Source organism: Dama dama, chromosome 3, assembly GCF_033118175.1.
Source record: "Dama dama isolate Ldn47 chromosome 3, ASM3311817v1, whole genome shotgun sequence".
In the NCBI taxonomy this organism is placed as follows: Eukaryota; Metazoa; Chordata; class Mammalia; order Artiodactyla; family Cervidae; genus Dama; species Dama dama.
The window spans coordinates 70,805,860-70,820,673 of NC_083683.1; the positions used below are offsets into that span (position 1 = coordinate 70,805,860).

The window sequence follows — 14,814 nt, forward strand, 5'->3', positions numbered from 1 at the left end:
TCCAAGAGTGGGGTGCATGGTAGGCAGGAGTTGGGTCGTGGGTGGGGAGAGGACACAAGGAGGGAGGGAAATAGAGTGGAGAGGGGGATTCTCACGGAGCCAGAACACACATTCCACCTCACTCCCCACCCAATCCCCAAGCTTTGCTTGGGTCATTGCTTAGGACTCGGGGACAGTAGGAAGAAAGAGACAAATTGTCCCCGGGGAGCTGGCGTCAGCTGATCATGTCTCCATTCTGTCCCTTGTGTGTTATGCCCCACATCAGCTGTGAAGAGCCATACTGTGGCGAGGACATGAGACACTGGGGGCTTCAGTCCCTGTGCTTTGGCTCCGTCTACCGTTCCAGATGAATCTTTCCCGTGTCCTATCTCCCTCTTCCCCAGGACGGAAATGATGGGCAGGGGGATAAAAGCCCCTCTTCCCTGGAGGTGTCTGTTGACAGTGGGGGGTGTCCACCAGCCTGATCCAATAGCCTGGGTGCCAGTGCAGTGGCCTTGGCAGGTTTGGACACGGAAACCAGGTTTTGATCCATCTTGGAAACAAGAATTTCCATTGATTATTTTTTCTCTAAAATTTCATTTGAAAAGTTCAGCTACTAGAATGCATGCTAGGGCTTCATGGTTAAGCTGAAGGTGCTTGATTTTCAGATTATTATTTATCACACACACACAGATAGTACCAGTCTCAGCAAACCAAATGAAATCAAATAAAGCATGATTGATTCACTTTAGGCCTTGGGGGAGTGTGTTCAGGAGGTTTGGAATCACCCCCTGGAATCCTTTCCAGAATGTCAGAGGGCTTGTGAGGTTATGAAGCCCTGACCCTCCTTGCTGGTCCCACAAGGGGCTGGGGCATGCAGGGCTGCACTGAGATGGGTTCCATGGCCACCTGTTTGATCTGTCTCACAGGCTCTAACTCAGACAAGGCTGAACATCAAATGCGTTGAAAAAGAAGTGCAGTGCACACCAGCCAAGTCTTCAGGCTGGACACTCAGCGGATTCCCAGTCCTCCTCCTTCCAGGCTGCCCTCCTCGGGGGCAGAGCCAGGTCTGGTCTGAAGGACGTGATCAGGGGCTGGACCCCATGCCAGAGTCCACGCAGCAGCCACAAGGCAGGCTCCGTCCTCCTCCCCTTGGCCGTGCTGGTGGTTTTGGAGAACAGGTTCAGTGGCTCCCCACCGCAAACACCATCTCCTCCCAGAATCAGACCCTTAGGATGTGAAGACAGGGTTAGTCTGTCTATTTTGAGAGCTCACTCCCGTAGGCGGACAGCAGGCAGGCAGGGCTGGGAACAAGGTTGCACAGTCAGCCCTCACTCGTGGCCCCTTCCAGCCCCATGTTGTTTCCTAAGCCTCTCTCTTCAGAGGACTCGTCCTGGGAGGAGAGGAGGGGATGCGTGTGGAATGTACTGTCTTGAGTGTGGACCTCCTGAAATTGGGAGAGCGCCACCAGGGGGCGACACCCTGCTCCCAAGCGTGTAATCTTGGCAGTTGCTGCCTTGGAATGTGGCCCAGCTGCACCTCCCAGGGTCAGAGGGGCAGAGACGTTAGTCAGTGAGTCTCCCTGACGGCGTGGGCCCCGAGAGATGCCTTCTTGTGGGCTCTGTAGCTCCCAGGTGAGTGAGTCACCCCAGCCCCCGTCTCGGGTCTCTCCCGATCTTCCTGGGGTCTTCCCCACTTGGAATGCAGCGTGGAGCTCCTGACAGGTCCCAGAGCCAGGCTGTAACTTTCAGGATTCACAGGACAGACACAGATGCCCGGAGTGTTGGCACCAGTCTGCTGCGTGGCCCCGTGGGGATTTATGGTTGATGCTTTGGAGGTCACTGAGAAAAAAAAATCTCCAAGTAAAGAAACCACAGCCTTCTCCCTTAGCAGGGTCAGTGTGTGTATAAGACTTGCATGTCGCCCTGGCTTCCAGACAGTTTCCAGGGCACCATCCTCCATCCTGGCCTTCTTCCTCATCACCCTTTGGGGAGCCCCTGTAGGAGGGTTCCTGCTGGTTACCTAGAAGCAGGCAGAGGCTGGTTTCTGCAGGACCATCCTTTCCATTACTGCTGCTGACTGCCACCTGAAGGGCAACCCCTTTCAGGACGACAGTCAGCTCCCTGCAGGAGACAGTGACCACTGAAGGCTGAATCTGTCTTCCTCTGTGCTTGTTGGCTGCTGGGGTGAGCTCCAGGGGCATCTGAGCCTCTGTGTCCTTGGGGAAGCCTCTCCTTCCACCCAGGACCTGTGGTCTTTCCCACCTCGCAGTCAGAGCTGGAGTAAACGTGGACGGTGAGGAGATGCCCAGGGCACTGACCCCAGTTCCTTCTGTCCCTGCCCCTCTCACCAGCTCCGCGCCCCTCGTGGCCCAGCCCCGTTCCTGGATGGTATCCTCTGCCTCCCAGTGAACCCCTCCATGCACAGCTGTCCTGGGATCCAATCTTGGGAACTTCCTTCAGTCTCCTGAGTGGTCAGCTCCCTCGTCCTCTCCACCCTCACCCTCATACAAACTGAGCTAATTTCTTTCCATCATTGTGGTTTACAGATCTCACTGCTTGGAAGAGTTAGCATTCCAGCTAATGTTTCTCAGGGTTCCGACCGCCTTTTCTCAGTGTCTGACTGGTCAGGATTCTGGCTGTGGTGCTGGGCTGGGCGGGGTCTGAGCACAGAGCGGGAGAAGGCAATGGGTCCAGGCACCCATGTCCGTGAGCAGGATATCTTCTTGGGTTAAAAGGGGAACATTTGAAAGGTTGTTGCTGAACCACAAAAGACACCAAGATTCTTGGCCTCTGGAGGAGAAGAATTCAGTCCCGGGCCAGAGACAAGGCTTGATCGCTCACAGCTTTTTTTTTTTTTTTTTTAAATTTGCTTTTTAATGATCATCAACTTTAAAAGCCATGCAAATGTCAAAGAACAAGAATATATAGTTTTAAAAAGAAGCATAAATAGTTTATAAACATAGGAAAAGATGCTTTAGCATTCATCACAAAGATATGCAAATTAAAACAGTAATGAGATTATTTTTTACATATTGAGATGGTAAATATCTATATCAAAATTAATAGCACCCAGAGTTGGTGTGGATGTGGGGAAACTGACACTCCCATACAATGTTTTGTTTTTTTTTTTCGCTCACAGCTTTTATGTAATAAAGTTTTATTAAAGGAGATAGTGAAAGCTTCTGACATAGACATCAGAAGGCGGCAGAAAGAGTGCCCTGCTGCTAGTCTTTTGCTAGATGTTAAATAGGTAATAGCGGTCTGCTAATTAAAGAAAGGAAATGTCTCAGAACTCAGAGAATGGCATCAGGTGAGTCATCCAAGGGCAAAAAATGGTTGACAGTAATCTTGAAGAAAGGCAATTTCCATGCAAATATATAGTTTCATTAACAGATTAAAAGAACAAGGTATCAGTATAACATTCTGGTTTGTCAAGTGGGTTCTGAGCCTTTATGGGGAAACGACTTGAAGACACAGTGGAGGGTAAACACAGAGCACATTAACATAGCTTAAGACAAACATTTCCATAAGAAAACTGCATTGGTTAGCTCAAGGTTTAAAAGAAGTTATGTTCAGGTGGAACCAGGTGTCATTATGGCAACACAGAATTTCAAGAGAAACCTCTTTTTAAATGTGCATAGAGAAGGGGGAAAAGTATAACACTAGTTAGTTTGTTTCCTCCTGCCACTTAGGAGAGAGGTAAAAGATGTCTGACCCTTGCAGCCTATTTCCTGCGTTTGGAGACCCCTTGCCCTCCAGCTGTTACCCTCTCACGCTGTTGGAGCAGCTTGTGTTAGTCCCGCACACACCCATCCCAGCATCTGGGAGAAGTCTCACCATTGCCTGTGTCCCCTCATTCCCTTGGTGGCCCCCTCTCTGCCTCAGACACCCCCACTGCTCTTCTGAACACCTTTCTGGTCTAAAGAACCACTGTTAACAGGAGAGACCTTATTCTCTTTTGCCTTCTCCTTCCAATCCTAGAGAGGCTGAGGGGACTTAGACTTTCAAGAGGGAATTCTGTGAGCTGAATCAGAGGAGGAAGCCAGGTCAGAGGCTAAGCCAGCTACCTAATGTCCCACAGCTAGTTGGCAGCAGAGCTGGGTTTGAAATCAGGTGACTTGATTTCACTGTGTTCCTTTTATAAGAACTACGAGATCCAGGTCCGAGAGGTAAATAGAATAAATGTAAGAAGATGATTGTGATCCATGAAATCTGGGATGTAAGGGTTCTATATGTGTGGGAGTAGGGGTGGGGACGGGAGTTGTGGCTGGAATGAAATAAAGAGGAGTAGGAAAACCAGGAAAATGAGGTTGTATAAACTACTGTCATCCTTAAAGGGCTGTTTTGGAAGTGCAAAGGCATCTGGTAGAAATGGGTCAAGTGCATTAAAAAGATAAAAAACAAATATTGGGGCCAGAATTATTAATAATTATTAATAGTCACCAAAGAAAATGAACAAGATAAGCCTGAGGACTCCATGCCAGATGGCCTGGAGCTTGATGGGCCAACCAATATCATACGTGTTCTTAATTCCTCCTGTCTGAACACTAGCCAGACTCTGGTTTCACTCCAGCCTCTGAGTGTCTGTCCCCTGCAAAGCCACGTGACTGCACCTGGTGGTGTTGATGGCCTGTTCTGCCTGCCCTGGTACCGGGTGAGGCAGATGGTGAGCCAACTCCAGGACAAGTTCATCTTCATCACGGGCTGTGGCTTGGGCTTCGGGAACCTGCTGGCCAGGCAGCTGGACCCACAAGGCTTGAGGGTCCCGGCTGCGTGATTGATGGAGTCTGGGGCCGAGCAGCTGAGGAACCAGACATCAGACAGACCAGAGAAGGGGATCTGCCACATCACGAAGACAGAGAGCAATGCTGCAGCAGCCCCGTGGGTGAAGGAGTGTGTGTGGGACAGATGGTTCCTGTCTCTGTGAAAGGGAGTCCATATGACAGCTCCCAGCAGAAGATTCCAAGGTTTTCTCAGGCTGTGGGGTCCTACCTGCCTTCTTCACCTCACTCAGCTGGCCAGATGAGCTTCTTCCATCTCCCACCCTCACCTCCTGACCTGGAGGCTCTGTATTTTGGGGGAGAGTTTTCCCTGATGGGAATGTGCCTTGCAGACTTCCTGTCTGGTGTCCCCGCCTCTCAGCAGAAAGTCTGAGTTTCTTGAAGTTGAGTCAACAGGGTGATCAAGGTGGACTTCCTGGAGGAGATTCTGGTTGGAAGGGCCATGGCTGGCTGGGGGCAAGGCTGGAGCTGGACTGTGTTCTCAGCACTTGAACATGATCTTGCTGGTGACCTGTAGTCATCCTGCTTGGGGGTCAGTGGCACCCACTTTCAATGGTGACACTGTGCCTTCCGGCCCTCATTGAAGGAGGTCAGAAAACTACAATGGGGTCACTTTCTCTCTCTTTTGTTTTGCTCTTTGTGTGTGTTTTACCACAATCTTTACGTGTCATCAGAGAGTAAGAAAGAACTATAATTTCTTTCATTCTAGAATACATGTAAAACATGATTATTGAGGAAAATGGGAAAAGCACACAGATTAAAAACTACAGTCACACCAATCACACCACCCAGAGATATGAACTGATAACATTTTATACATCCATGTTACATTTTGCCTATAAATTTAGTCAAATTTTCCACCAAGAAGGCAAACAATTTTACACAGAACAAAAGTTTCTTCAAAACAAAATAAATAATGATTATGAATATTATACATTTTAGAATAGCACTGCTTAGTCACAAGTACATCATGGCATGAATGTAATTGGTTCCCACGTGTTATTTACTGTATTCAACATAAATGTTGTCTTGGTAAACTTTCTACCACTTTGCTACACTCTAATCACATGTATTAATTTGATCATTGGTCAAATATGGTGGGAGGATATACATTCCTCCAAGTGCGGGCTGGGAATGGTGCAGCAGATGGACTAAGTTTGTGTGTTAATAATTCCAACAGCTTCTACCCAACTCTCATGACTCTGATCTTGGATCTGAATTCTGTTAGTTGGTTAGTCTTTAAGCTCTTGGTATTGTCTTTGTGTTTCACAAACAGGTTCCATGAATCTGGTGACCTGTGAACTGTGGGTAAAGGGTCAGAGTGGCTGCCTGTGGGTGGGAGGAGAGGGTGGATTTTTCTGGGTCAAAGTGTAAATTGATTCTGGGAGAGGCAGGCTAATAGAGGCAGGTGTGTGCCCCCAACAGACTACGCTTGAATCCCCAGATTCCTGTAGGAGTAAGCTCAGTTTCGAAATGGCTGTTTCAAGGCCAGGCCTAGAGGTCAATACCAGTCTTGTCAACAAGTTCCCCAAACCTGAGATGTCAAGTCTGTTCTACCAAACCAATCTGCACTCAGACTTTACTCATCTTTTCGTTTCTATCTTTTATCCAAGATTTCTTTTCTTCCTCTCCCGTCTTCATCGTCTCTCTATGTTTTCCTCTCTTTCCCTCATATTAGGTGTTGTGCACTCAGTCCTGAAGGCTGTCAGATAATCTGAAAATGCAGGGGAATATTTATCAGGACTGCAAAGGCAACATGAACTGTGGAAAGCCAGAATGTCACCCTCCGAGTGCCAGATTATGGACTCACTAGGTTTCCTCATCTTCATCCCCCACTTTCATCCTATCTGGGGTTCTTGCCCCTTGTCACCAGGCAGAGGGCTGGGCCTTGAAGACAGAGTCAGGACGGAGGCACATCTTCTGTCTTCCCACCGCTCTCAGGGTCTGGTCTCCCCAGCCCTCAGGAGCCTGGGGGTCTCTGCTCCAGCCGCCCCCTCTGCAGCCTCTCTCCTAAAGTCCTCCCTGGGTAGGAAGGTGACTTGGCATCAAGACGGGTCCTCTCTCCTGGCTCAGCACAGTGTTGCCCTCTCACCCACTCTCTTCCCAGGACTCTGGGGTCTGGTGAATATTTCTGGCATCTCCACGCCAACTGCACCCAGCCAGTGGCTGAGCAAACAGGACTCTGTGAAGATTCCGGACATGAACCTGTTGGGGATGATTGACGTGACCCTGAGTCTTCCATCCCTGGTGCAGAATGCGAAGGGCCGTGTGGTTGATGTCTTTAGTGTCATGGTGAGAGACTTAATTCTTAGGTAGGTTGATAAGGAGTCCAGGGCTCTCAGGAAGGAAAACAGGACAAAAATTTTTTTCTGCAATGTTTTGTCTTAGTCACTTGAGACTTATTTTCTTTAAGCCCAGATCTAACAATTATATAGTGCCACCAGAACATACACAGCACTGGGGAAACAGATTGGTGGGCACAAACAAAACCTTATGCGCACCAGGGCCCAGGAGAAAGGAGCAGTGACCCCACAAGAGACTGACCCAGACTTGTCTGTAAGCCTCCAGGAGGCTCCGGCGGAGGTGTGGGTCGGCAGTGGCCTGCTGCAGCGTCGAGGCTGCTGACTGCAGCAGTGCGTGCATGGGACCTTTAGAAGGAGGTCACCATTAACTTCATTACGTCTACCATACTTTGGTCTCAGGTCAAACAAAAGGGAAAGAACAGAGCCCTGCCCAACAACAGAAAAGTGGATGAAAGAGTTACTGGGCGTGGTCCCACCCCTAGGAGCAAGACCCAGGTTCCCCTCAGTCAGTCTCTCCTATCAGGAACCTTCTTACTGGGCCTGACCCCGGCGCTCAGAGCAAGACCCAGGTTCCCCTCAGTCAGTCTCTCCCATCAGGAAGCTTCTTACCAGGCCTGGCCTCTCCCCTCAGAGCAAGACCCAGGTTCCCCTCAGTCAGTCTCTCCCATTAGGAACCTTATTACTGGGCACGGCCCCGCCCTTATAGTCAACAGAAAAGTCTGAAATGCAGTACTTGGGTGCAATCTCAAAAACGACAGAATGAACTCTGTTCGTTTCCAAGGCAAACCATTCGATATCACAGTAATTCAAGTCTATGCCCCAGCTAGAAATGCTGAAGAAGGTGAATTTGAATGGTTCTATGAAGACCTACAGGACCTTCTAGAACGAACACCCAAAAAAGATGTCCTTTTCATCACAGGAGAGCGGAATGCAAAAGTAGAAATTCAAGAGATACATGGAGTGACAGGCGAATTTGGCCTTGGACTACAGAATGAAGCAGGGCAAAGGCTAACAGGGTTTTGCCAAGAGAACGCATTGGTCACAGCAAACACCGTCTTCCAACAACACAAGAGACGACTCTACGCATGGACATCACCAGACGGTCAACACCAAAATCAGAGTGATTATATTCTTTTGGTATATAGATAGTTGTGAACCATGAAACCAGAGACGTAAGGGTTCTAATGTATGGAGGTAGGGGTGGAGAGGGGAGAATTGGGTAGAGGGAAACCAGGAGGATAGGGAGGACCAGGCTTAGGTGGTTGGGAAAACTATTGTCATCCTTAAGAAGTTGTGTTGAAAATATAATGGCTTAGGTTAGAAATGGGCTAACTGTACCAAAGAGTGTTGTAGTGAGAAGGAAAAAAGAGGAATGGGTTTTTCTCTCTTCCTTTCCTGAGAACAAAGAAGATAAAGAGAACAGTGAGCAGGCCTCAACATTCCTAGCTTTTTTGTTTTTCACTTTAACTGTTTCTAACCCTCTATGTCTGTAACTAAGTTTGCTTTTCTGCCCCCTAACTCATTAGGAGCTACAGTTCCATGTTCTCCTTTGACTCTATGCTAAATACATCTCCTACTTGCTGTTTACCCTTAAAACATCCTTCCCCCTGTGGTTCCATATCAGAAAGAAGGCCGCAGAGCCGCCGAACTGCCAGACTCAATTACTGGGTTGCTGATGCTAGTTTATGACTATCTTTGAAATAATCGAAGAGGAAGAAATCAAGATCTGATCACCTTTGTTCCTCATCAGTGATTCCTGACTGTGAGCCCTTGCCTTATGTAAGCCCCTACACTTCTCATCGGAGAAGGCAATGGCACCCCACTCCAGCACTCTTGCCTGGAAAATCCCATGGACGGAGGAGCCTGCTGGGCTGCAGTCCATGGGGTTGCAAAGAGTCAGACAACTGAGCGACTTCACTTTCACTGTTCACTTTCATGCATTGGAGAAGGAAATGGCAACCCACTCCAGTGTTCTTGCCTGGAGAATCCCAGGGACGGGGAGCCTGGTGGGCTGCCGTCTATGGGGTCGCACAGAGGCGGACACCACTGAAGCGACTCAGCAGCAGTACACTCCTCACGGAGTGGGTGTGGGAGGGCACAGTACTTGAGACATGAGACTACTGTGTTCCCCTCTCCACTGGCTGAGAATGAAAGCCACCTTTCTATTTCCTCTCAACTCTGTCTGTATTTTTCATTTGGCTTCTGTGGACAGAGAGAGCCAAGATTTTGGCCAGAGACAAGAGTATGCTTTGGGGTTTGAGTCAGTAATACTGACTGAAGAGGGTAAACAGGAAAATCTTTCCATGCCAGAAAGCATGGAAGCTGGTTGGCCAACCATAATCCTGTGTGTTCTTAATTCCTCCTGCCTGTTTACTAGCCAGACTCTGTTCACCCCAGGCTGTGTCTGTCCCGTAAAAGGCCATGTGGCTGCACCTGGTGGTCCTCGTGGGCCTCTACTACCTCCTGCGCTGGTACCGGGAGAGGCAGGTGGTGACCCACCTCCAGGACAAGTTCGTCTTCATCACGGGCTGTGACTCGGGCTTCGGGAACCTGCTGGCCAGGCAGCTGGACCTGCGAGGCTTGAGGGTCCTGGCTGGGTGTCTGACGGAGCAGGGGGCCAAGCAGCTGAGGAACCAGACGTCAGACAGGCTGCAGACGGTGATCCTGGATGTCACCAAGACTGAGAGCATCGCTGCGGCCACCGAGTGGGTGAAGGAGCATGTGGGGGACAGAGGTAACACCCGGATTTCTTGTTTGTTTATTTCTTCTCTCTGTGTGAGGGGCACTGGTTGTCAGCTCCCTGGGGAAGATTTCAAGGTGTTTTCCTGGATTTGAAGTCACACCTGTCTTCTTCACCTCACCCAGCTGACCAGCCAAACCTCCTCCATTCTCCACACCCACCTCCTGACGTTGAGGATCTGCAGTTGGGGAGAGTTTTCCCTGATGAGACTGTGTCCTTGCAGACAACCTGTCTGGTGTCCCCTCCTCTCTGGGTCTGGGTTTCTTGCTGCTGAGTGAGCAGGGTGATCAGGGTGGACTTTCTGGAGGAGAAGTCTGGCTGAAAAAGTGCTTGAGGTGGGGGAGGGGTGTGGTTGAGGGGCTGGAGCCCAGGACTGGAGCTGGGCGGTGTTCTCAGCTGCTCGTCATGTTCTTGCTGGTGACCCATCGCCGTCCCACTTGGGTTTAAATGTCACCCATTTGGGGGGATGACACTGTGCTCTCAAGACTTGTCAGAAAAAGTCGGAAATCTACTTTGGGGTCACTTCCTCTCTCTCTCTCTTCAGTTTTTCTTCTTCTGCATTTTCTTTTCATTACTACAATTGTCCCAAGTTTTGCAAGGGAAGAAAGGAAATTTAATTTCTCTTATCTTACTACGTGATCATTGTGGAAACTCAGAAAAGTGTAGGGATTAAGACCAAATACTCTGAAACAAGCTCATCTCCCAAAGATAAGTAATGTTAACATTTTGATGTACATAGTCTTCTGTTTTCACGTGTTAGTATCTTTTTCTTTCCTCTAAATGAGTATATGTAGATTTGGAACATTTCAAAAATTTCTTCAAAAACATCATAGGTTATCATTGAGCAAATACTATACTTTTAAATAGTATTACTTACGAAAATGTACTTTATGGTAAGATACATAATCATTTCCTACCTTTTATTCACCACATTCAACATAAATGATATCTCAACAAACTTCTTTTTACCCAAGTCCCTACACTATAATCGTGTGTATTGATTGTGTCTCTGATAACAAATGGTTGGAGAATATTCTTCCTACAAGGCAGGTGTGTTTCTGAGCAGAAGAGGAACTCAGCTCTCTGTGTGGATATTTCTGACAGTCCTACCCCAGCAACCCTGAATGCCTACTCTTGCTGCCCTGAGGCTTATGGTTCCCAAGTGTTTACCCTAAATAAAACCTTGAGATTCTCTTGATCCCTCCCACCCTCTCCTTCCCCACTTTGTTCACAAATCTGTCCTCTATGTCCCTGTCTCCACTGCTGCCCTGCTAACAGGCTCGTCAGTCCCAGTATAAATTACCATATGTCAAGTGGGAAGCCAGGGGAAATTTGTTGTATGATGCAGGGAGCTCAGATCAGGTGCTTGGTGACCACCTAGAGGGAGGGGATAGGATGGGAGGTGGGAGGAAGCTTCAACAGGAAGGGAACTTTTGTATACCCATGGCTGTTTCACACTGAAGTATCGCAGAAACCAGCACAATATTATCCTTCAATTAAAGAAATTATCCTTCAATTAAAACTTAAAAAAAAAAAAGAACAAAAAAGAAATCCTTAGGATTGTGTCTTTGATTCCCGCAGTGTAGTTTCCTTCAAGCTGGTGAATCTTTCCCGAGGAGATGGGCTAGAGTGATCTCTTATATTAGTGGGAGGACAGGGTGGGGTTTTCTGGGGTAGAGGGTGAACCCTGTGCTCTGTGGGTGATGGGTAAAGAGAGGGAGCCCAGCCTCCCCTCCAAATACCCCATGCAATTCCCCAGATTCCTGCAGGGACATGACTCAGTATTGATGGGGGTGTTTCAAGCCCAGGCTCTAGAGGTCAATACCAGGCCTATCCACAATTTCCCTTTCAAGTCTTATTTATCCAAACAATCTGCAGCTATATGATACTCACTTTTTTTTTTTTTTTGTCTTTTATCCAATGTCTCTTTTTTGTCTCTCTTGCCCTCATTCTCTCACTGTCTCTCTGTTTCCCTCTCTTTCCCTTATACTAGCTGTTAATCACTCAGTCCTGAAGGTGTCAGAAAATCTGAAAAGCTAGGGAATATTTATCATGTCTGCAAAGACAACAGGGACTGTGAAAGACACAGCTTCACCCTCTGAGTTAGAGACTGTGGACACACAAGACTTCCTTAAGCTGAGTGCCTGCCTTCGTCAGCTCCGGGGTGCGAGTTCTCTGTCACCAGGAGTAGGCGGAGTATGAAGACTGCGTCAAGAGGGAGCACAGCTCCTGTCCTCCCACTGCTCACGGGGTCTAGACTCCCCCAAGCCCCCAGGAGAGTGTTGGTCTCTGCTCCAGCCACTCCCCCTGCAGCCTCTCTCCTGAAGTCCTTCCGGGTTAGAAGGTGACTTGGGGCCATGGCCCAGTCCTCTCTCCTGGGCCAGCACAGTGTTGCCCTCTCGTCCTCACTCTTCCCAGGACTCTGGGGTCTGGTGAATAATGCCGGCATTTGCACACCCACGGCACCCAACCAGTGGATGACCAAGCAGGACTTTGTGAAGATTCTGGAGGTGAACCTGCTGGGGGTGATTGATGTGACCCTGAGTCTGCTGCCCCTGGTGCGGAAGGCGAGGGGCCGTGTGGTCAACATGTCCAGCATCATGGGCCAGGTGGCCTTCAATGGTGGAGGCTACAGCATATCCAAGTATGGCGTGGAGGCCTTCTCGGACTCCCTCAGGTGATGGTCTGGGAGGGAGGCCCTTCTTCTCATCTGCTTCTGTGCTCTGAGCCAGGGGTGGGGGATGGGGGGGCTGGGAGTGGGGCGGAGGTTCTGCAGAGATTTTCATCCATCACAGATCGAATGGTGCTTCCTTCCAGGTCCCTTTCCCTTACTCCGTGTATGTCTTTCACTGGGAAGCTGGGAAACACCTTCCTATGTTTCGCACACCCCGTTGGTCCTAGACCTGTAGAGTTTGATTCAACTGATTCTTGCCTTGCAGGAGGGCCCATGGTCAGAAATTATTGGAGGCACAATAATGGGTAGATTTGATTGTGCAGGCCTTCCATGTACTCAGCTGCTGTGGTATTTAGGCTCTGGGAGCCCTGGGGGGAAGTGTACCCCTTGCAGCAATTAGTTAAGGGAGCCGCCTCATCAAATCAGTGGTGGAGACCACTGGCTGAGGAGAGAGGGTGGCTCTGATGTGTGGGAGCTCTGTCCACAGACAGGTGGGTGCTCCTTAGAGGACAGAGGGGTTACTGGGGTGAGCAAGGGGAGACAGGGGACGTGGACTACGGAAAGACAGGATGTGCAGACGTGGTGACTGATTGATTGAGAGGAACAGGAGGAGGCAGCATCTCAGTGGTGCTCTGCAGCACAGTTGGCAGGATGTAGAGCTGACAGGCACAGGGCGTGAAACAATCGGGAAAACGGTCAAACTCCATAGAAAAGCAGTAACATCACCATGAGCTTCTCTCCCTGGCTTCTGTGCCTCAACTTCTGAGAGCTCCCAGCCCATCTCACCCAGCCCTGTACTGGTGTCTGACTGTTCTTTCATGTTCTACTTGCACGACCTCTCAAGTCCTTGCCCCTCGTCCTGTCCACAGACGGGAGCTTTGCTACTTCGGAGTGAAGGTGGCTATGATTGAGCCCGGTTACTTCATTACCAATATGACCCAAGGTGACAATTTTCTTGAAAACCTCCAGGCATCGTGGAATCAGACCAGCCCAGAGGTGAAAGAACTCTATGGAGACAATTTCATTGCTGACTGTGAGTGAGCTATGGACCTTAGGGAGAGAAACCAGCTCTTGTCTGGAAGCCTGGGTCCATCATTAATGCCCCATCCAGTCTTGGGTCCACCCTCCAGGCTCTGAGTCCCACCACACTGTGGGAACATGAGCTTATCTCCAGGGTCCCATGTGGTCAACTGGTGACAGAAGGAAAGGATCCAGGCTTGGCAGACCAGACCAGTTTCTCTTACAATGCTCTTTTATTGGGGAAGGTAACTGAAGTCACAGGGGGATGGCCACCCGTGGAACCATGGCAAGCTGGTGTTAGAACCACTTTGTTTCAGGTGCCTCAATTTCTAGTGTTTGTAGAGATCTTCAGATTATGTGGTACACCTACAGGATGAGCTCTAGAGTGGGCTTACTTAGTGTGGATAGAAATATGGGGGTATTGGGACACTTTCCAGTGAAATCGATTGATTTAATTTGGAGGCTGATTTGGGGAGAGAAAGGAATTTTTAGAAACTTTCAAGTTGATCTGGAATTGGTAGGGTTGGAAAATGAGAATAACTTAGATGCTGTCTCCTTCTGGACAGTCTTGAAGATATTGAATTTGCTGAAGCCACCGTGGCCTCAGAATCTGTCCTTGGTGACCGACTGCATGGAGCATGCCCTGACTGCCTGCCACCCCTGCACCCGATACTCGCCTGGCTGGGACGCCAAGTTCCTCTATCTCCCCATGAGCAACCTGCCCAGCTTCCTGGTGGATCTCATGGTGTACTGGTGTTACCCTCGGCCTGCTAAGGCCCTGTAACCCAAGACTGGGGTGCGTGATAGGCGGTAGTTGGGTACTGGGTGGGAAGAGGGTACATCGGGGGAGGAAAATAGAGTGGACGAGAGGCTTCTCATATCACCAGGACACCCATCTCACCTCACTCGCCACCTCCACCCCAGGCTTCTCTTGGGACATTGCTTAGGATTCAGGGGTATTAGGAAGAAAGAGACAAGTTTTGTGGCTGAGGAGCTGGAGTCAGCAGTCCAGTCTCCATTCTGTTCCTTGTGCCTTATGACCCACATCCAGCTGTGAAAAGCCATATTTTGGGGAGGGTATGAGACACTGGGGGTTCCAGTCCCCCTTGCTTTGCCCGTGTCCACCTCTTCACATGTATCTTTCCTATACTCAGTCTCCTTCTTCCCCAGGATAGAAGTGGGCAGGGGAGATAAAGGCCCTCTTGCCTGAAGGTATCTGTGGACTGTGGAGGGCGGCCAAGCCCAAGCCATCAGCCCAGTGCCAACTCAGTAGACCTCAGCCGAAATAGGATCCTGAAGAGGAAATAAAAGCAAG

General features: G+C 49.4%; 1 protein-coding gene across 1 annotated transcript; it reads left to right on the forward strand.

The window, feature by feature from the left end:
• Positions 1–1,563: 1,563 nt before the first annotated feature.
• Positions 1,564–14,283, forward strand: LOC133042643 (retinol dehydrogenase 16-like). Its single transcript, XM_061123448.1, has 5 exons — positions 1,564–1,613; positions 9,447–9,799; positions 12,224–12,482; positions 13,349–13,512; positions 14,066–14,283. Exons 2-5 carry the CDS (start codon positions 9,487–9,489, stop codon positions 14,281–14,283), a joined length of 954 nt encoding a protein of 317 aa, XP_060979431.1. The 5' UTR covers positions 1,564–1,613; positions 9,447–9,486.
• Positions 14,284–14,814: the final 531 nt, after the last annotated feature.

Bases quoted from the DNA above. Each gene is read 5' to 3' on its own strand.
- LOC133042643 (XM_061123448.1), top strand. From the start codon at position 9,487: ATGTGGCTGCACCTGGTGGTCCTCGTGGGCCTCTACTACCTCCTGCGC. The intron at 12,483-13,348 runs GTGATGGTCTGG...TCCTGTCCACAG, and splicing joins GCCTTCTCGGACTCCCTCAG to ACGGGAGCTTTGCTACTTCG. The intron at 13,513-14,065 runs GTGAGTGAGCTA...CCTTCTGGACAG, and splicing joins AGACAATTTCATTGCTGACT to TCTTGAAGATATTGAATTTG.